General features: G+C 45.3%; 1 protein-coding gene across 1 annotated transcript in view; it reads left to right on the top strand.

Moving 5' to 3' along the window:
- Positions 1-22,949, top strand: part of LOC117049552 (disintegrin and metalloproteinase domain-containing protein 2-like) — a 42,549-nt gene that overhangs the window by 3,974 nt on the left and 15,626 nt on the right. The window contains exons 4-13 of the mRNA XM_033154312.1: positions 1,048-1,126; positions 3,234-3,310; positions 4,843-5,032; positions 8,226-8,291; positions 10,121-10,192; positions 13,014-13,180; positions 14,921-15,002; positions 18,134-18,273; positions 20,327-20,525; positions 21,224-21,313. Of these exons, the coding sequence (XP_033010203.1) occupies positions 1,048-1,126; positions 3,234-3,310; positions 4,843-5,032; positions 8,226-8,291; positions 10,121-10,192; positions 13,014-13,180; positions 14,921-15,002; positions 18,134-18,273; positions 20,327-20,525; positions 21,224-21,313 (1,162 nt within the window). The remainder of the gene's footprint in view (positions 1-1,047; positions 1,127-3,233; positions 3,311-4,842; positions 5,033-8,225; positions 8,292-10,120; positions 10,193-13,013; positions 13,181-14,920; positions 15,003-18,133; positions 18,274-20,326; positions 20,526-21,223; positions 21,314-22,949) is intronic.

Raw genomic sequence — 22,949 nt, 5'->3', positions numbered from 1 at the left:
GAAGAGAGAGACGACATGTGACAAGCCTCCTTAGAGAGGGAAACTGATAAGGCTGCAATCACCACTAGGCAGTAAGGGGTACTGAGAGAAAGGCCTAAAGTTCATGTGAGATTCTGGCCCTCCCCCCAAATTCTGGAGCCAGCCTGGATTATAATTTATGCTGTTATTCCTATTTCTGTCTTTAAATGCCAGCTTCCAAAATGTCATTCCACAATTTCAACATACTGTTATGCTTTAGTGTGACCTGGAAACGGAAGTCAGGAGAGGGCTATGTTGACACCAACTACGTTGATTCTTTCTTTTTCCTTAAAAACAATAATACATGTTTTATTGGTTTCGCATAAAACAAATATAATAATAGCAATAAAGAAATAACACTCAGACTACATTGCTTATTAATTTCCAAGGACATCAAAAGTAAATAAAATATTTAGTTCAACACCCCCTATGGTGTCTCTTGAGAACAACCCTTGGATTTCTTCTATGGAAATTAATGGTTTCCATTCAATCCAGTGGGAGGAAAAGCAAACCACTTCAAAGGGACACAACATTGTGGTGAGAACAACCTTCCCTCCATTCCCTGACACTCTGTGATTATAGAATCATGGAATTGGATGGGACCCTTGGGTCATCTAGTCCAACCCCCTGCAGTGCAGGGATCTCAGCTAAAGCATCCATGACAGAGGGCCATTCACCCTCTGCTTAGAAACCCCCCAATGAGAGAGAGCCCACAATCTCCCATGGTGATCTGGGCCTCACCTATGGGAAGCACTGCAGTAAAGAGCTCTGCCTCCATCATTGTGATATGCAGTTTGCTACTAGTATTTATGAGTGCTGTACCTCTCCACTTAGCACTGCCAGCAAATTTCAGAAGCATCCCCTGTTTCTGTTTCTCAGCGTGCTAGCTGACAAAGACAAAGTGCAGCGTCCTAGGGGATCTTCATTAGTTACCTCTTCAACCCAACCCTATGAGACTTTTCCCAGAGAGCAGTCAGGGATTCTTTTTGCAATGCCAACATAAATATCATTTTGTTGTTTTCTTCACAGAACATTTTTGCCCAATGACTTTTGGGTTTATACATACAACCGAGGAGGCTTTGTTAATCCCAGTTCCCCACATATTCAGGTAAAGGTTCTTAATTGTGTCTCAGACATTTATTGATGGATTTTACGTGTTTGTACACCCACTTGTCAGATATATCACCTCCCAAAGCAGTGTACAGAATTTTGAGGCAATACAATATTGTTATGGGTGTGTGGGGTACCATGACTCTCCTAAATTCCTGCATGCAAGATTCTGCCCCACCCCCAAAAAAGCAGTGTAAAATACAGGCTAACCCTGTCCTCTCCCCATGGAGAATTCCCTGGCAGATAAGTCAATAAGAAACAAAGACTGCAAAGCAGAGGCTGTGCCAGCTGCAAAGGGCACCGGTGTAGTTAGCAAAGACAATGCCAGAGATGGGCAGAATAAATTTCAGAATTACCTTGGGCCTGAAGTAAGCCAACAAAGAAAGTGTTGGTTTTGCAAACTTGAAGGCGGCGGGTAGCGGCTGGAGAGATGCCAGAGCACAAAGTGAGTGCGGAGGAAAATCCTCTCCAGTCTGGAAGCGGCAAGCAGAAGGGAGATATTCAGAGCTATGGCTGAGGTCTCTTTAAAATCTCAGACGCAAGAGATCCTCTTGGGGTGTAATGCTGGGATTCCCACCCATCTAGAATCGGGAGGTATGTATGTGTAAATAAACCATATATCATAAAGACACCCCATTCTCCACTGTAACTCATTCCCAAAAGGAAACACAGACCCTGGGTTACAGCGTGCCTGCAACCCCTGGAATATCACACTGCTCATGGAGATTGGGGTGGCATGTAACAGTAAAGATTTAACTTCACCACAGAATAAGATTGTGGGGAAAGGGCATTTTGAGATCAGATAAACCCTTCAGTCTAAACATTGCAAAAAGCCTGGGGGCAAGTAAAAAAAAAATGCATATGGCATTTTTAAGGAGGTGATGGGGAAGCTTCTCTGGTGAGCTATTTACAAAGGAGGGGTTTTACAGCAGAACACCCCACACACCCCAGTTGTCTCCCACACCTTGCCTCAAATAGCCCAGGGACTCACAGAAAGATATCTGAAGGAGTTAGTACACAGCTTGGGGGTGCTTCTGGATTCATTGCTGCCACTTAAGGCTCAAGCACCCCTATCTGGACAGGCATAGCCTAACTTCTGCAAACTATGCTCTGGTAACCTTTAGCTTAGATTATTGCAACCCGTTATATGTGGGGTTGCCTCTGAAGATGGTTCAGAATCTTCAGCAGGTGCAGAATTCAGCAGGTAAAGGTAAAGTAAGGGACACAGGTGGTGCTGTGGTCTAAACCACTGAGCCTCTTGGGCTTGCCGATCGGAAGGTTGGTGGTTCAAATCCCCACAACAGGGTGAGCTCCCACTGCTCTGACCAAGCTTCTGCCAACTTAGCCGTTCGTAAGCACACCAGTGCAAGTAGATACATAGGTACCACTGTGGCAGGAAAGTAAATGGTATTTCTGTGTGCTCTGGCTTCCATCACGGTGTTTCTGTTGTGCCAGTTGCGGTTTAGTCATGCTGGCCACATGACCCAGAAAGCTGCCTGCAGACAAACGCCGGATCCCTCGGCCTAAAGCAAGATGAGTGCCACATCCCATAGTTGCCATCCAGGGGTCCTTTGTCTTTATGTAGAGGTCCGCAACATGAGAATGGCTGGGGTGGCTCCCTGCTTATGGAATGCTCTCCTAGGGAGGCTCACCTGGCACCTTTGTTATATATCTTTAGGTGCCAGGCAAGAACATATTCCTCTTCTCCCAGGCCTTTGGCTGATTGAACAATCTATGACCTTTTAAACTGTGGGTGGTGGGTGGTGGTTATTGCTTTTGCTTGTTACTACAATATCTATTTTTGTATTTTTACATTGAAAACTGCCCTGTGATCCTCGGATGGAGTGTACACATTTGATAGATAATAATGATTCCCATGAACAGCACAAATAACTGTGGCTAGGCTCTCTCTTTCTAAGACAAGCTGTCATTGGCACATTGACCTGAATGGATGGAAGATGGTTAGAAGCACAATTCTGAGGGAACTGAAACTGTGGGCAGGACGGTGAGGGTTAAAAACGGGAGGTAAGGCTAGTTAATAGAGAATTTCAATCGTGTAAATGATGCATCAGTTGCTTTTCTCTAATTTTAAAAAATAACTTTAGAGTGAATGCTTCTATCAAGGATACATACAAGGGTTCCCAAACTCTGTTGCGATACTCAGCACCTGTTATGGGCTCAGGTAAGAGATTTCAACAGCCTAAGTCAATTATCCATCAAGCCTAGCAGCAACCTGTCTCTGGCATAATCCAGGCACCAGATGTTTCACAAAAGTACATGCAGTATATGTCCTGCCTCTCCCATCCCCATCATTGTGGTTTGGTCTCCTTTGGAAGGAAATCACTGGAGACTTACTTGTGTTTTGTAATATTTGAGCTTATTTACAAACATGCAGGTTGAGCATAAGTGGAGGCCCTGCTTAAGCATTCCAGTAGACAGCTCAATACCCCTGTCCCTTTATGAGCATCCAGAGGAGATGGCCAGCACCCTAAGATACTGTGCGCCCAAACACAGGGCCAGCAGACTCCAGGGAAAATCGGCAGCCCTTATGCCAGCCTTTTCGTTCTCTATAATGTCTTCTTGGAATAATTTAGGGCTTATCCACACTTATCTTTCCTCCGCTCTTTCTTGGCACAGCCCACAATTTAAAGCTCTGTGTCTGAGCACCTGTTTCCAGCTCTGGAGCAGGCTTCCTCAAACTTGGCCCTATGTTTTTGTCCTACATCTCCCATGATCCCTAGCTAGCAGGACCAGTGGGATGGGAATTGTAGTCTCAAAACATATGGAGGGCCAAGTTTGAGGAAGCCTGCTCTAGAGCATTCTCTGTGAAAACACACTCTTTAAAGCTCAACTGGAGCAAATGTCAATCAGTGGAAAACCCAAATGGACGTTTGCACTTATTCAGCTTTAACTAGTGTTTTTTTCCTGGCAAACTGCTCTGACGCGGAGCGTTAAAGTGTGAGCCCCGGACCTCTGCCTGAAAGAGTGGGACCAAAGATAAGTGTTGCTAAGCCCTTAGTTTTCAAAGGAAGAGAGAGGGTCAGCAACATCAAAGGGCAGAACAGGTTCCAGAAAGGGTGGAACAGGATGTGTTCAAGGTGAGACAAAAGTCATGGGTGGGATTTTCTTGGGGCATGAGCACCGAGAAGTGGAGGTGAGGTGCAAGATAAGGAATGGGAGCTTGTTTTGACTCTGGGAGTGATTAGGAAGCCACTGCAAGTGAGGTGGGGTATCATGTGCTCAGAGCGAAAAGGGAATAATGAAAGACATTCTTGCATCCCACAACAAGTTTGAGGTTAATTTGAGGGACACGGGTGGCACTGTGGTCTAAACCACAGAGCCTAGGGCTTGCTGATCAGAAGGTCGGCAGTTCGAATCCCCGCAATGGGGTGAGCTCCCGTTGCTCAGTCCCTGCTCCTGCCAACCTAGCTGTTCGAAAGCACGTCAAAGTGCAAGTAGATAAATAGGTACCGCTCCGGCAGGAAGGTAAACAGCATTTCTGTGCATTGCTCTAGTTTGACAGAAATGGCTTAGTCATGCTGGCCACATGACCCAGAAGCTGTATGCTGGCTCCCTCAGCCTATAGAGTGAGATGAGCGCCGGAACCCCAGAGCCGTCTGCGACTAGACCTAACGGTCAGGGGTCCCGTTACCTCTAAGCTCACTTTTCCTATAGTCTCCTTGAACCTTGGCTAGTACTTTCTATTTTTTCCAGAGGGCTGTTGCAGTTTGAGAATGTCAGCTATGGAATTGAGCATTTGAAAGACTCAGCTAATTTTGAGCACCTGATTTATCAAATAAACAACAAAAACCTCCAGAGTCTACTTAGGAGACAAGATTTGCCATCTAAAGAAAGACAACTGGGGAGCGACGACATGCCTTATAAGCTGCTCTCAGATACCGTGGTAAGTGCTAAGAGGTTTCTTTCCTTCTTAAATTGGCTTTTAGCAGTGATTACCATCAATATTCATTTTTTTATTTGGAGTCCTCCCTGAGAACTTGTGTTAGTAGGCTTACAATATAGATACAACTAGCTGACCCGGCCACGCATTGCTGTGGCTAATAATGTGGATTGGAAAAGGAAGTATAGTGGAAAAGAGGAAATGTATGGTTTTTATACCTTATTTTGTTGAAGTGTAGGGTGTCTGCAGTGTGTTTTGATGTGTAGTTGTTTTGATGTGTAGTCTTTGTGCAGTTTGGAGGTGTTTGTGGTGGGACGAGATATGTTTTGGAAAAAATATAAATGAATTCCTATGTCCTTGGGACGGGGTATGTTTTCTGAAAAATATAAATGAATTCCTATGTTCTATAAAGAACTTAGAGATCCATTTTAAATAAAAGTACACCTTCTACTCATGTAAAAACAGCAGGGAGGCCCCATAAATAAACCCAGAGATGCATTTTATTTAAAAGGGCACATTGTAGTCATTTAAAAACGTGGTGATTTCCAGACCGTCCGTTCGCCAGACTTAGAAGGCGAGTGGGCCGTATCCGGCCATGGGCGCTAGGTTGTCTACCCCTGGTGTAGCCTGGTAAGGTGTTGCCATGGTGTGCGTTTTTGGGCAGGCTTGTTTCTGTGCACGCGGTGGAGGTTTCGTCGGGAGGCAGCGTCGGGTAAAATTTGTCTTTTTGGCTGGCATGGTTGTGGATGTGTGCGAGGTGAGTGTGCCAAGTGGGTTGGCATGTTTTTTTGTGGTGGAGTGGCTCTGTGCAGGCGGCGGAGGAAGCAGCCGAAATCGGGACTTGGGTAAGCTTTGTTTTTCGGTGTTCTGGTTGTGGAGGTGGGTGAGGTGAGGGAGGAAATGGTAGCCGCGGCTTTTTCCTCCATCTTTGATCTTTGCAGGCGGTGTTTCCGTTGTTGTAAAGTCGTGGCCTGTGGAGGTGGGCGAGGGGAGGCAGCAACTTGAGGTGGGGGGCTTTGCGGGTGACGGTTTGTGTGCCTCGGCTCCGTGACTGTGGATACGGGCAAGGCGAGTGGGGCAATTGCGGAGGCGTGATTTTCTGGCGGACTGACTGTGTGGAGAAGAAGAAGAAGAAGAAGAGTTTGGATTTGATATCCCTCTTTTCACTACCCGAAGGAGTCTCAAAGCGGCTAACATTCTCCTTTCCCTTCCTCCCCCACAACAAACACTCTGTGAGGTGAGTGGGGCTGAGAGACTTCAGAGAAGTGTGACTAGCCCAAGGTCACCCAGCAGCTGCATGTGGAGGAGTGGAGACGCGAACCCGGTTCCCCAGATAACGAGTCTACCGCTCTTAACCACTACACCACACTGGCTCTCACTGGAGGCGATAGAGGAAGCGGCACAAAGTGGGAATGGGGTAAAGTTTTGTTTTCGGCCCTCGGTTCTTCACAGCGGGTGGTGGGGACACAATAAGCTTGCTCTGTGTAAAAGTCGCTGCCTGTGTAGGTGGGCAAGGGTAGGGAGCAACTTGTGGACGGGGGCTTACTGGTTTGCGGTTTGCGCACCTCGACTCTGCGCATGGGCAACATGAGGTCGGGAATGGCAGACGGTGCTTTGCAGGTCCGCGCGGGTTGAACAGTGTCTTAGAGCGATCTGTCTTTCTATTGGCTGCTGGCAGTGCCGGTCGAAAAAGAGGAGGAGGGGCTAGAAACGGGTTCACTGTGCTATACCTTCAAACGTCCACTGCAGGGGATAAATTTTTTTGATGTAATTTTTTTTTTAACATATACATATTTTTTACATTTTTACATTTACATATTTTTTACATATTTCTACCTATGAAAGGTGTGGTATATTTGCAATCCAGGTGCACAAGATCACTCCCACATACCCATGGAATGTTGTGTCCAAATTCAAAGAGAATCGGTCAAGTGGTTACGGAGCATTGCGGCTACATCAAACGACCCATCTCGAACATTTATATATATAGATGCAATAAATAGACAATAGCTACTAGGGTGGGAAAATGTTTATTTTCCTTTGTACAGTATGCTCATTGTAGAACTTACCTGCAGTGGATGTCTCTGATGTACCTGTACACAGGATATGGAGAATAATTTTTTAAAAATGTAACAAAAAGAACAGAAAAAGGCAGTGGCATAGCATCGGTTGCTGGCGTCCGGGGTGTGTGTGTGCATGTGCCAGGTGCGGGGAGGGTGCACGCATACTGGGCGGAGGGGTGCCAGCCCAGCCCTCAGTGCTGATGCCGCCGGAATGATTCCATCCCCAATGGAGCAGAGTGGGGCCATCCTGAGCCACCTGCCTGTGTTTCTCACCCGAGGCCCTTCTTAGTGGGCCCTCTCTCAGGGTAGTGCGGATGGTGGCAACCTGAAAATGGGACTTTTCACTGGTGACTCCCCAGTTGTGGAATGCTGTCTTCAGGGAGGTGCACATGGCACCACCATTTTCAACTTTTAGGTGCCAGGGGAAAATGTTCCTGTTCACCTAAGCATTTGATCCCTAATTGGGGTCATATCGTATAGCCGGTTGTGGTGTTCATCTCTTAGGCTAGTAGTGTGGCATAGGATTTATCCTTTCTATAGTATTGCAGAATGAACACTTCTAGTTTATTTTTCTTTCTGATATTTGTTTTAAACTTCTGTACTTGTATCCTTTTTTTGACACCTTATGACATTTTATCTATTAAATGGTGAATAAATGCAAGAAACAATAATACCATCAGGTTGACTTGATGGCCCTCTTGCTTCACTCTCAGCTTCATGTCTTGACCAATACCTGCTTGCCTCCAAACATCAAGCCCTAAGGCTAAACCATACCAAAATAACTTTCTGTGCACAGCTGTGCATATTTTCCCCATGCTGCTTTGGATTTTTTAAACATTATCCACACTCCTCTGCTGAAACCCTTAGACAGCAATGGGACTTGAGTGCATTGGCGCCTATACAGTACTGGAGAGATTTTCTGTAGATGAATAAATTGGAAAGTGAGAACCACTGTTAGGTGAACTGGACAAATGCACAGCTTTTTAAGTGATTTTTTTCCCCAGTGGGGCTGCTTGATGCAGGCTTGGTTCTAATAATCTGCTGCTAACATTAACCCATTTTGCATTATAAAAGCCCCAGGGACCAAAATACAAAAAAAATTACTAAATGTGATTTATTTTGTCTTTCCTCAGCCACTGTCAGATGTCACTAAAGTACACAGATACATAGAAATATATATCGTTTTGGATAAGGGTTTGGTAAGTTACTGACCATGAGAAATACAACTTCTTAGAATGTTTACAAGGGCAATTCATTGAACCAGCATGGTGTTGTGCAGAGGTTTTCAACCTTTTTGAGTCCATGCTCCTTTCTGCATTCTTTCTGTGGCTGTCCTGTGGGGAAACACACTCCAAGCCTCAGAAGCCAAGTTATGTCACCCCTTGCCTGCAGCCTCTCACCCCTTTTCAAACGCCCTCCCTTGTGGAGTATTCCCTCAGCCGCCTCCTCTTGGGAGTCTTCCAGGTAGCTGCTGCCACTGCCCCTGGTCTCTGAACCACCCCAAAGAGGCCCTGGGAAGAGGATGCCCCCAGCCTTAGCGGCCCAATGGACATCAGCCAAAGGTGAACGTGAAAACAACAACAGACAGTCACGGTATCTGTACCTCAGAAAAAATACAAAACCGTGTATTATCACTGGAAGAATTGCATAAATATGAAACTAAACTGACAATATCATAATGCAAAGGGCATTTATAAATATTTCATCAGAGGCAAACCTATATATGCTTTAAATCATCAAAGTGCTAGTACAAAGTGCAATTTCAAAGTGCAAAAATACCAAGTGCCATATAATGTTCAATATAATGATGAAGATGGTATAGCAAATGTCTATCAGACGCGTAGGTCCATCCTCACAATGTTGGGGAAGGTTATTCAGAATCCCTCCAACATGTGGGTGTGTTCTCCCGACGGGTGGCTAGCTTCAAACTTCCCGTTTCACTGACGGTTTCTTCAAGGTCTGGACTTCAAGGTCTTGATTAGCTGTATTGGAAGGATGGGAGTCTGAGGCACTGTGAATAGCTGAGTTATGTTTTCTTTCTTTGTTCTGATTTGATGAAAAGTCCAGACCTTGAAGAAACCGTGATATTATGATATTGTCAGTTTAGTTTCATATTTTTCAAAGGTGAATGTGAAGCCAGCACCTTACTCACCTTGGGAGGCTGCTGTGGTTGGCGCCGGGCCTGCAGGTTGAAAAGGCTCCCTTTTGCACTGGGCACTCAGCTCCTAGGAAGGCATTGCACACAGCAAGCACAAGAAAGGCCAGCATGGCACCTGCCTGCCTGGCTTCCTATTTATTTGTCCATTCTCAACAGTAAGGGCTAGTGGACTGGCTGGCTGGGCTCCCTCACCCACTTGCTTGCTTACTCCGAGGCTGCCTCAGTTCCTGGCAACCAGCTTCCCCTGGCCAGCCTCAGATGCACCATTCACCTGTGGAGCTTGTAGCCAGGGTTGCGGCAACAAACAGCTCCTCCTTTGGGAGGCAGAGACGCAAGAGGGCATCAGCCGAGGGAGGGAAGGAAGGAAAGAGGGACAGAGGCCAGTGTTGCCTTCGGCACCCCTGCCCATCTTTTAGGCACCCCAGGGTGCCATGGCACGCAGGTTGGAAACTACTGGTGTGGGTAGAGTGTTGTTCTTAGATGGTGAGATTTGGCATATAGGGTCAATTTGGCCTAGCCATTTCTCTCAATCTAATCTGAGTATAAAATGAGGTAACACCTTATACTCACTTAGCATATTAGCAGTAGACTGCAATTCAAACATTACAGGAGGTTGTTGAGGACTCTGAAGACCATCTCATTGATTCACTGCTATCCTACAGATACACATGCACTGAAAGGCAAGCTCTAAGTGCATTCAAAGCACTTCACATCTCTTTGTCATGTATGGCAGCCCAACGTTTAGTTCCGCTCTCAGACCAAGTTGAATATGACCCAGTGTTCTGTTGCCAACACTGGCAGTCTACCATAACTATTGTCTGTTTTATTGTTTATTTTTGCTATGATGCACGCAACTGTTTTTCTCTCCAGTTCAACTTTTTGGGTGGAAGCAAAGAAATTGTAACTGACAGCATAGCACAGCTTATTGGTTTTGTCAACAGTGTAAGTAACTGCCATTTTTGTTTTTCTTTTGTACTAACAAGAGCCACTTGTATGTTTTCACTTGGCTACCACTCTTAACAGCCTTGTCTTGCAAGCATCTGCTCTGGCAACGTAATTGTATTGTATTGGATGATAGGAATACATGCACACTCATGAGGTCATGGCTTGTGATCTTATTTCAACATTACAATGTTACATAAAATGTTCATCTTGGAAAGGGAGCATATAAATAATGCATGCAAATAAATAAATGGCCAACACTGATCATTATGTTCTGTTATGTCAGACAATTAGGGTCTTGATCCAGCTAAATTAGTATCGATTACATTCCATTTAAATCGAGACACCACTTGGTTGTAACTAACTTAAATAGCATGCATGGTTTCAGTGTTACTTACCCTACAGTAGAAGACAAGATTGGCATGTCTGACCCTTTTAGGACATAATGTTAAACCATAGTTTAACACGGGTGTATGGAGTGTTAGGAGAGGGGTAGTACCTCTGGTGGGGGATACACCATGCTCCTTCTGGAGTAGTCTGTCCACTTTGGTTGCCACCCTGCACTCACCTCTCACCTGTGGTTCCTAGAAGCTGTCAGCATACAACAGTGGCCACACCCCAGGGACGGCTTTGGCTTTGGCTGGCCAGCTAAACCAGGTGAGGGTAGCTAATGGGTCTCAACCCCTTGGTGAGTTAGGGACTTCCCCTGCAAAGACAGGCTCCAGCAGATTGAGCAGACGAGACTAAGAGTGGGTCCAACAGTCATGAAGGCAGTTTCTGCATGTGTTGTAGAGGGAAGTTGGGGGCAGATGGGGCTCATCAACCTGGGAAGAAGGAAAACTCTGGTCCTAAACCTCTGCTGCCTTGTGGCATATCTTTGGGAGAAGAAAAGGCTAAGGAATAAACGCTACACAAATGCAGAGTGGAATCCCTAAGACAGTTGGATGGCACCTCTATGCCTCCTTCCAGCAACTCCTGCAGCCAAGCTGGTGCCAGACGCCTTGCTCTGCTTTTCTTTGGACCACATCAGTGAGGCCGAGAAGGGGATCTTGTCATATGGGCAGCCCAGGACCTCCAGACACACTGCCCAAGCTTGAGTCTCAGGGAGGTCAGTTAAGTGCTGCTAACACAGCGGTTTGACATCACCCCTGGAGGCGCACTCCATTGTCTCTCTCGACAGATGATGCCAACACACAGTTTAGCACAGAGGTGCCCAACATGATGTCCTCCAGCAGTTGTTAGATCACAGCTCACATCTGTCCCAGCCAGCATGACCAATGGTTTAAGAGAATGGGAGTTCAAAAATGTCTGGAGGGCACCACACTGGCTACCCCTAACACTTCACACTAGTAGCAGTGAACCTTGGGTTCACACACTCCTTAATCCCCTTCCCTCTTCCGGCACAGCCATGAGACCAGAAGCTACTTGCTTCCTATTTAAAACTAACTAGAGTTTCTTTTATGTCTGAACTGGGGTCAGGGTGAGGTGGGGTGGAGGAACTCTTTTTAGTTAAAAGTACCGTTTGTTGAAACAAACCAGGATCAAACTTTGGTATGGGATCTTGACTTGTTAACAAACCATAGTTCAAACTAACCAACCTCCCCAGTTCAGAAGTCTCTGGTTAGTTTAAAACCTTAAGTGGACACGCTAAAAGAGGAATGGGGAGGGGGACAGCATTTGAGCCCAAGGATCTATATGTGCATGCAGTCCAAAAGTCTCATTCTCATTCTCAAACCTTTATTGAGTAGCTGCCGAGACCATATAACACCAGTCCTGAAAGACCTACATTGGCTCCCAGTACGTTTCCGAGCACAATTCAAAGTGTTGGTGCTGACTTTTAAAGCCCTAAATGGCTCCGGCCCAGTATACCTGAAGGAGCGTCTCCACCCCCATTGTTCAGCCCGGACACTGAGGTCCAGCGCTGAGGGCCTTCTGGCGGTTCCCTTGCTGCGAGAAGTGAGATTACAGGGAACCAGGCAGAGGGCCTTCTCGGTAGTGGCACCCGCCCTGTGGAATGCCCTCCCATCAGATGCTAAGGAAATAAACAGCTATCTGACTTTTAGAAGACACCTGAAGGCAGCCCTGTTTAGGGAAGTTTTTAATGTTTGAAGTTTTATTCTGTTTTTAATGTTCTGTTGAAACCCAGCCAGATGGGCGGGTAGAAATAATAATAATAATAATAATAATAATAATAATAATAATAATAATAATAATAATAATCGGCATATGTACAAGATTCCAGCAGGGTTCAGTACAAAAAAAAAAAAAACACTCATCAGAAACCTGCATCTAACACTTAAGTTACATGTCGTATAACATTCATGAATTCTCATTTCATGTTGCCGAAACCTGGCTACTATCTCCATTTTATCCCCCCAAGGCAGCTACCTTACATTTGTCTGAATGGCTCCCTACTAACAACCTACAGATTAATAAGATTAGATTGAATTACTGTATCTGATACCAGGATGTGGGTGACTGATTCTATTTGTCACAGTAGTTGCTACTCACTGCCCACCATCGACATGCACCCAGACAGTGTGTGTGTCGCAATGTGTGCACTGTGGTGCCCCTCCCAGCTGTCTGGAGGCTGCCTCCCTGAGGCCACCCCCTCGTTTGCCTCATGGGCACACCAGCCCTGAGCCCCTGGATTCTTGCACGTGTAATGGGAAAGTGGTGAGCCCTGGCACAAATTAGGACCAGGCTCTTACTTACAATCACCCAAATATTTATGACGAATTTGTCAAAAATTAAGATGGAACAGCTGAACATGTATTTCGCCCTGCCTTTATTTGAGCTTGCATTCTTTCCATCTTTTCAGATGTTTTCTAGCCTTAACATTACAGTTGTTCTATCTTCTTTGGAGTTCTGGACGGACCATAATAAAATCTCAACATCAGGAGAGCCCGATGTGTTACTACGAAATTTTGTACGTTGGAAAAATTCATATCTTGTTCTACGGCCTCATGATCTGGCACTTTTGTTAGTGTAAGGAGATATATTTTCTCATATAAAGCACTCTAATATTGCTATAGCATGCATACTCATCTACACTGAGAGATAGTGACTCACTAACATAGGCACTATCTCCCTAGGGTTCTGGGTGCCCAAGCACCCATAAGGTTTCACATAAAGGGGCTGGGCACCCACAAAATGCAGGGGCAGGTGGAATAGAGAGTGTGGAGTTTGGGCAGAGGGTGGAAGAAAGTGTGGAGTTCGGGTGGGAGGGATCCAGTCACCTCACTGCTGGAGCTCACACCCTGCACTATGATGTCATGATGTGGGGCATGCTAGGAAATTTCAGCCTTCACAACCTAGGAAAACAGCCAAGTGAACAGCTATTTTGGTGGAGGAGGGTCAAGATATTAACCGATATGCATGAAATTTCATATATAGCTATATAATCCCTAGTATAGTAGGATAAGACCTTTGGAGCAGGCATTTTTTTTTTTTTTTAAAAAGTTTTTTATGAACTGCCCTAATAGGGCAGTAATTGTTCCTTGATAATTTGTCATCCCCTCCATTATGGAACATGGGGCGGTCCACCCCTTGCTACTCCCCTGCCCCAGTCAATTAGAGCAGTGTTTTTCAACCTTTTTTGGCAAAGGCACACTTGTTTCATGAAAAAAATCACGAGGCACACCACCATTAGAAAATGTTAAAAAAATTAACTCTGTGCCTATATTGACTATATATAAAGTAATTCTCTTGAATAGGAATCAAATAAACACAATTTTTCCCACGGCACACCAGGCAACATCTCGCGGCACACTAGTGTGCCGCGGAACAGTGGTTGAAAAACACTGAATTAGAGGGCATAGGGGAGAGGGGAGAAAGCTCCATTGTGCTAATTTAAGTCTTTGCACAAGTTTGGACCAGTTAGTTGAATCCAGCACAATATTTATATCATGCCCTTCCTTATGAAGCATTTTTTGTCACAGAGTTGCCTGAGTTCCTTGGATGAAGATGTGATGAAAAATGTCTACATATCAGATAATAGTTGTGCCACGTTAAATGCTCTTGATGTGGGACAGCATATGGAAGAGAAATCAAATGCATCTTTGGACAACTGTAGGATGTTACGTTCACGTTATAGATGGATCCAAGGAGAAGCCAATTTAAGACATCTAAGAGAAAACTCCCAACAGAAGGGTATGTGAGAGACAGAGACTTTGCCAACCTGGTGCCCTCCAGATGTTTTGGAATACAGTTTCTGTCATTATTATTCTGTGGCTGATGAGAGTTGTAATCCCAAACAACTGGACAGCACCAAGTTGGCAAGCACCTGTCATAGATGCAAGACAGAAACTGCACAAGAAAATGGTGTCATGGTAGTAATGAGCAGATCCCTCCTACTCTTGCTTCACCATGCATCTAATTCTAAACTTAATTTAAAAACTCACACTGATTGAGTGGTAGCTACAGAAAGCCGCAACCAGTGGACAGCAAGCATAGAAGCACAGCTCAGTGTCTCCTGCCAGGAAAGGTGTCCCTTCTACTGAAAGATTCCAGCATATGTTAGAGCTAAATAGCAGGTTGCTCACCTGGGATTGTGGGTAAATGATGGTGGAAGGGACCAGCTGTGGTAACAAGACCTGGGAAAGCCACTGTGTATGTAATGTTCTCCACAGCTTCTTGATTATGTGAAGATTTTGCCATTTCTTCTGAAGACACAACCCCTTTGGCTACTGCAAAGTGTATGGCCCACCATCTCCTTTTGTGTTTTAGTTACAGGGAGAACCCTAATTATGTAGGAGCAGGATTCATGGGGAAGATGTGCCTCCGGAATTATGATGCAGCAGTTGCTCTGGTACAGTATCGCTGAACTTCCTTAGCTAAAGTGTGTATGTTTCCTGTCTTGGATTTAGCTATTGCAGGGGTGGGTAACCTGTGACCCTTCAGATGTTGTGGGACTACAGGAGTTGCTCTGGTACAGCATCGCTGAACTTTCTTGGCTAAACTGTGTATATTGCCTGTCTTGGATTTAGGTATTGCAGGGGTGGGACTGCAGCTCCCATGTTCCTAGACCATTGTCTTTGTTGGTTGGGGGTTGTGGAAGCTGGTATCCAAGAATGCCCTACGGAAACCTGAGAGGCCCAATTGGCATTGGCATTCTGCCAGCTTTTGAAGAGGAACCTGTTTCTCAACTTAAGCCCCCTGTTTTAATTGCTGTTGTTGAGATTGTTTTGTTGCATATCTTAATTATGGGTGTTTATACTGTTATGTTTGTGTGACTGCTTTTAGACATTGTAAACCACTGCAAAGCCTATTTTGCCATTAAGGGATGGATAGATAAGATTAGATTAGTAATAGCAACATCTGGAGGGCTACAGGTTCCCTGTTCCTGCTGTAAGTATAAGTCACATGCTTTGGGGTACCGGTATTTGATTTCCAGTGCAATTCTTGGATGAGCTGCATTCAGTAGTTTAGGATATAATCCTGTACTGCAGTCGTGCTGGCAGAGTGGCTTTAGGATTTGACAGAAACGGAGTCCATCCTGCCCTTACATAATTTGTGTACATCGCTGTCCCTGACATTGCCTGTCATTTAAGTGTGTAATAAGTGCATATGCTTAACATCTCTCCCCCCCCCCCATTTTTTGAAACTGCACATTATCATCTTTCCAGCTGCCTAATACTGTGTCCAAGTGCACACTAAACAAACCCCTGGCATTTCAGAAATGCTAGGAAAGCTCTCCTAGTACACCAGCAGAACCATATGCTGGCAGACTGGACAGAATGTGCTCCTGCAATCCCTGGCCACACTCCTGTTGACAGCCCAACTTGCTCTTCTGCAAGCCATGTCTGCATCAGTGAACACCTTGCCCATGTCGCCACAGCAAAGCATAGGATGTGATGCACCGAGGGCCTTCTGGCGGTTCCCTCCCTGCGAGAAGCGAGGTTACAGGGAACCAGGCAGAGGCCTCGTCGGTAGTGGCACCCACCCTGTGGAATGCCCTCCCTGTTGGAGATTCATTCCCCGTGTCTACAGATGTGTTTTCATTCTACAGAAAGTGACGGAGACAGGATGTTTGTGTTACCGTGTTCCGTGAAGTGGGACTATTGTCCTTTGTTCTTTCTCTTTGCTGTCTGATGCTAGAGAGAGAGGGAGCCATGTCGCAGTGCTCCGTGTGTGTTTATATGTAAATAAAAGTAGATTAGCCAAGATGCTGAGTTGCTGAGTTCTGTTATGCAACTGAGCGCACTCTGCGGATCTGTAAGCGTGCTAATGTTTTTTGGCATTAGTTGCTGTGATGTTCGGGCTGAAGAAAGCTTTTGAAGCTCCCGAACGATCGCCCAGGAGGGAGGGAACATGCCAGACAGGCATGTGTCTTTGCCAGGGTCCTACTCATGTGTAGGAAATCCTAACAGATGTCAAGGAAATAAACAACTATCTGACTTTTGGAAGACATCTGAAGGCAGCACTGTTTAGGGAAGTTTTTAATGTCTGATGTTTTATTGTGCTTTTAATTATGTTGGGAGCCACCCAGAGTGGCTGGGGAAACCCAGCCAGATGGGTGGGATATACATTTTTTACTATTATTATTATTATTATTATTAGTGCTGTCCTCCAGTTTCTGGAAAGTTTTCTTTTCCTGTGAAAGAGCCTTCCATTATTATTTCTTTGCCTCATTCTCAGGCTGCTTTAGAATTTTGTTACTGTTTCAGTGGGTGTCTGTTGAGTTTATCTTAACATTGCAAGGTGTCTTTTTCTTTCCCTTAAGCATTTATCCAGTGCCCCTCCATCCTCTCAGTCTGCCCACACTATCTGATCTGGGCTTTTAATTCAAGTGTGAGAATCTGGGGAGGCTGCAGAGTGGCTATAAAATAAGCACTCTTCCTGGTCTGCTGCTCCTTTTAAGCCTCTGGTGTTCACCTGCTACCTTGAAAAGTAATGCCAATTATTCTAAAACCCATCGTATAATTTAACATTGCTTATTACATAACCTTTGTTTATTGCCCTTCAACAGCACACTTGTGCCCCCAAGGCAGCATGGTCCAATCAGCCAATAAAACACAACAGCAAACCCTTCAATGTCTGTGGTGTTCCCTTTTCCAGGTTGCAGTCATGCCAGGTGTCCCCACCGCAGGGCTTTTCCACACTTCCTCTCCTACCACTGCTTTCCCCTGGGGAAAAGCGCTCTTTAGCACTCAGTCGGAGTAAACAGCAACTTGGGTTTTCTCCAGATTGACGTATGGGTGCAAGGCAAGGGGGGAACCACTTGGACTTTCTAGGCATGGGATGAGCAGTTGCTGGCACTTGTTGGACCTTTCATGCACTTGGGTGTATTTAGATTGAACATGCTCTGCAGACACACCCTTAGGGCATGAACAGGGATGGCTATTCAACTTCCTTGTCTTTAGAGCAAAGCACAATATGATCTTAGGTTCTACAAAATGAGCTTAAATACTGAGAAGCTCCTAAAATATGGTCCCAAGAGACTTGTTGTAATAATAATAATAATAATAATAATAATAATAATAATAATTTATTTATACCCCGCCCATCTGGCTGGGCTTCCCCAGTCACTCTGGGCTGCTTCCAACAAAGTATTAAAATACAATAATTCATCAGACATTACAAGCTTCCCTAAACAGGGCTGCCTTAAGATGTCTTCTAAAAGTCTGGTAGTTGTTGTTCTCTTTGACATCTGGTGGGAGGGTATTCCACAGGGCGGGTGCCACTACCGAGAAGGCCCTCTGTCTGGTTCCCTGTAGCTTGGCTTCTCGTAATGAGGGAACCGCCAGAAGGCCCTCGGCGCTGGACCTCAGTGTCCGGGTATATCGATGGGGGTGGAGACGCTCCTTCAGATATACTGGTCCAAGGCCGTTTAGGGCTTTAAAGGTCGGCACCAACACTTTGAATTGTGCTCGCATTTAGTCACCCCTAATGGAGTGGAATGATCTGACTCCTGATTCCAGTTTCCCCTCTTCCTTCTAGTATCAGAAGTCCATGACCAAAGAGCCATTCTCCGTCATTCTGGCCCAATTGCTGGGCCTTACCCTGGGGATGGAATATGACAACGGCAAAGAGTGCAAGTGCCCAGGAGGCTTCGTCTGCATAATGAACATGGAAGCAGTGTAAGTACTATGACTTGCACTGAGCAGCTCATAGGTAGTCCTACAGTGTTAGAACCAGTGCTGTCAAGTATCCCGTTTTCCCCGGGAATCTCCCTTATTTCAAGCAGTTTCCCGCTGCTATCCCTTATTTTTTATATCCCTTTAATTTCCCGTTTTTTCAAAGGAAGCAGCTCCTCTCCCCCCCCCCCCTGGCCAGGGACTGGGAAGACCTCACCTCCTCAAAGCAAGTGGGAGCCATTTCCTGCGCTTACAGGCGTCGTAGCCCAAGGCAGCTTTTCCAAAATACAGTAAGCCTACTGTGTGCGTTCACACCAGTGCCACCCACTTTTGCTTCTGGCTCCACCCACCACTGCCATGGGACTGTCCCCGGGATAGGTGAGGCTGCTGATCCCTTATTTTCAAATCCGAAACTTGACAGCTATGGTTAGAACTGGAAATAAGCCTCTGCTTGCACTTTTGATAGTGGAAGGCAGCAGCAGAGCTCATCTCCTATCCCAGCACTGTACTGAGATTGGAGATAACAGAAATGGTGGCTTCTCTTCTGCAGTTTACTATCAAAGAACAGGAACAGGCTTGTCTCCTGTTTGTTTATATGCTGTCCATCTGACTTGGTTGCCCCGGTCACTCTGGACGACTCCCAACAAAATATAGCAAAAGCACAATGCAACACCACACACTAAAAACTTCCCCTCAACTTCTGGGACAAATTCAGAGGTCAGGAAAGCCTAATTATGCCTGTGGGTCTGATGTTACCCACTCCTGCCACTCCTGGGGTGAGGTTCTGCTATACCTGTGTATAAATAGGGCTTGTGCACTAGCAAACTTTGAAGAGCCAAAAATCTTCCACTGCTATTGATAGATTTGGTACCTGCTGTTACCATTTTGTACCAAATGTAACTGGGGGAAATCCAGTAAGTAGAAAGTGTAAACCTTGTTTAATACCGGAGACCTATGCTATTTCCTGCCTCAAGATAATTGGAGATGGTTTTAAAGAGGTTGTGCACTCATTTCTCCTTTTGCCTCTAGACAGCAAGTTCTTTCAGGTTCTTTTGCATTCTTTCAATAATTGCAAAACACCCACAAATGACATTTACAATACATGGCTTCCCTCCAAGAATCATGGAAACAATACTTTTTGGTTGTGAAGTGTAGCTCTGTGAGGGGTATACTACAATTCCCAGATTAATTGGGGGAGGTCATATGCTTTAAATCTATGGTGTGGATGTTGACCAGCTGAAAGTAGGACAAAATAAATACTCATTTTTAAAAACTGGATCCTACCTTTTTATAGTGATTCAATATGATGCCTCGGAGCTGTGTCTGCAACGATGCAGACTGTAACAAAACTTATTGAAAACTCCATAAAAATGTTAATTTTTTTATTTTTGGGGGGTGGAAAAAAAGGTTGCTCAGGTCACCTTCCAGGTTTCAGAGACTGGCCTGGCCTCCTCCTGCACCTGGCAGCACTCCATTCAGCATGCATAAGAAGGAAGGGGCTCTTGTTTTTATTTTTTGTAAGGTTCTCAGTTGTTGCTCATGAGTAACCAAGCAGACTCCGTCACTTCTTTTCTCAGTTCTTTATTCTGCAGATATTTACAGTGCAGAGCATAAAAGTTCACGTCTGTCTCATCCTTCGCCAGAGTCCGGGAATGACTCCTTCCGGTTCTTTGCCCAGCATAAAAGCCGCAGGATGCGGAACCCCCTCCTACCATCCCTGCGCCTCCCCCCTCTGCGCAAGTGGGGAGACGGAAGAGGTGCGTCTCCCCCTGTGCCTGCTCGGTGCGATGGCTCTCCTACCCTGGCAGAGCCCTGGTCCGCACTTCCCTGCTCCTGCTCTCCCTCCCCACTAGAGGGACCGCTGCCTTCCCCACTAGAAGAAGAAGAGTTGGAGAAAAGGTGGGGCGGGGGCTCGCGATACCCAGAATGCCCCGACACCACTCTGCGCTGAGGCGAGGGCAGTACCCTGACATTTTTTTTTATTTAAAAAAAATGTGTTGAGTGTGTATGTGTGCTTGCCGTATAATAATATCAGGTTCATCTTACTATGTTTCAGACTTGCAAGTGGAATTAAAGCTTTTAGCAGCTGCAGCATTGAAGACTTCCAATATTTCATTAAATTCAGGGGAGCCCACTGTCTCTCCAATCGACCTAATTTAAAATTGTTTTATAAGAAGCGAAGTGCCAGAAGCAAAGCGCTATGTGGGAATGGTATTCTGGAACTTGGAGAGAAGTGTGACTGTGGCTCTGAAGAGGTCAGTACCTCCTAATTGTTTTCCAGGTTTGTTCATTTGAATGTGTATTTTGGCCTGTTCCAGGGGTTTGGGGTTGATTATTTAAAATAAACAGAGAAGCAGACATTTAGAATAACTCCCACCTAGCTCTGCCTGCCTTCCACTTTTGCTCTGGGAAGCCTCCAGGGCTGCTGCAAACTCCCCTTTCGGAAAACTGGCAGCTGACTTAAACCAAGTGACTCTCCAGGGTTTCAGGCAGTATTCTCTCCCAGTCCTACCTGGGACCTTCTGCATTTACCTAAAACCGATGCTCTAGCACTGAGCTACGGCCCTTCTGGTTGTTTCTGTCTGCTCCTGATGTGTTAAAATTGGAAAAATACTTGTCGCATTCTCTTCTAGCACAGCTTTTGAAATTTAAAAACAACCTTTCCCTCTTGTCCTTTCCTGTCTTTTGAAATCCCTCTGTGTAAAAAAGCATAATGTAGCAGAAAAGATTTGGGCAGTTTCCATGTATAAACCTTTACATTTATTCAATAAAATTTATACACTGCTTGATTGTAAAACAACAACCCCCCAAAGCAGCTTACGAAAAATGATAAAACAATAGAGTGCCCTGTTGGCCTTAAGCTTTGGAGCTTCAGCTTTTATTTCATATTTTTTTTCACTGTCTAAATTCTTTACTGACCCCAAACAAAAAGCTGTATGATTTTTGTTTTCAGGAATGTAAGTACAGTAAATGTTGTACTAGCTCATGCACATTTCTCCGTGGAGCAGTGTGCAGCAATGAATTGTGCTGTGAAAATTGTCAGGTAAGATGCTAAAGTACTCTCTTCACTGCCTTGGCCACACATTCGCCTTAGTTTGTTTGAGTCAACACTACCACTTCCTCTGAATTTTATCTCTGTAACCTCTGTGTTGCAGCCAATCTTCATCCTACACAAAGCTGACCCATCAAAGTTAATGGACATAGCAAGTTTAGTTTCATTAAATTCAGTGGGTCTACTGTGAGTAGAACTTAGTTGGTTACAACCATTTGCAGCCTGATGTAAGATGCTAATTAACTTTGAACTGCAATCAGATCAAGGAAGAATTTCCTTTAAAGATGGAATGCCACTGTCACGGCCCCTCTTGCCTTTTTTTTTTTTTTTTATTAAAGATTTTCTTGGTTTACAAAATGTCTCTCGCATTTTTCCATGTAACATTTTTACAGATCAATTTTAGTTGTTGAGACATTAGGCAGAGAAGGGGGAAGGAGGTGGGTGGGATGGGGGGAGGGTGGGGTGATGTTTCTATTTTCCTTAGTGTATGTAGAATTTGGTGTCAGCGTCGTTTGTGTTGGTTCTCTGTTGCTCGCTCACACAAAAAACCAAAGATCAACACAGCCAACCACAAAGGAACAAGCACACCCTCTTGCCTTTGATGTTGCTGTGAGTAACGGCCGGCTCAAGCGTTGAGCTTTAAAAGCTGTTTATTAGACATTGGTAATTACAGAGTGATAAATCATGACTGCACTCCGAGCTAACAGACTTCCGGACTAGAATCCTCGCGCCTTTTCCAACAGAGGAAGTTACGGGTCGCCCTTAAATGATGTCTGAACCTCTTTCTCCCCCTTTGTTCCCTCCCCTGTCTGCTACTGACAGCGTGAGTGCTTTCTCTTTCTTCCTGAGACGTCTGCAGAGGGGGGCTGGGTGACGTGGACGTATCTGTCGTAATTATCGGTAATTGCTCTCTATATCTACCCTCCTCCCCCTGACTGGCAGACTCCCAACTTTCTCTCCCTGCTCTTTCCTCTATGCTCTCCCCTCTCTCTTCCCGAGCCATGCTTGGCTCCCTGACAGCCACTTTTGAGGATTTCCATATCAGCATTAAATGCGGGTGTTGTTCAAGGGTAGGGAAAGAATCCCGGGATCTCAGCAACGATGTAAGCACTGACACATGTGAATGTGAAGGTTTACCAGAGTTCTGCAGACCATGTAGGAGAAATCCAAATCACAAAAAGGAGACACGGTTTTATTGATTGCAAAGCAATGCACATGGCCACCAGGCTAAAAATATAGCAATTCACAACAAATGCCCCAAATGCTGCAGCCACAACAGGGAATGCAGTTATTGATCAAAGACGGCTCACTGCACTCAGAATTATACCTTCAGCGGCAACTCATCTAGCCTTCAGGCAGAAGAGACTCTTGTACCTTTTCTGCTTAGCCCAAGGCAGGGCTTCACTAATGTCTAGTGAAGAGGCAGGATATACTACTACTAAGAATAAGAATAAGAATGGATCAGGAAGATAGTCCCACAGTCTGTTTCCCAGGGGATTCTTCATCAAAGCCTTGTTGCTCCCATTGCTCTGTCCCAGCTCCTGCCAAGCTAGCAGTTCAAAAGCACACCAGTGCAAGTAGATAAATAAGTACCGCTGTGGCGGGAAGGTAAGCGATGTTTCCGTGC

This window comes from Lacerta agilis, chromosome 7 (assembly GCF_009819535.1).
Source record: "Lacerta agilis isolate rLacAgi1 chromosome 7, rLacAgi1.pri, whole genome shotgun sequence".
In the NCBI taxonomy this organism is placed as follows: Eukaryota; Metazoa; Chordata; class Lepidosauria; order Squamata; family Lacertidae; genus Lacerta; species Lacerta agilis.
This window is presented reverse-complemented; position numbering and strand designations above follow the sequence as displayed.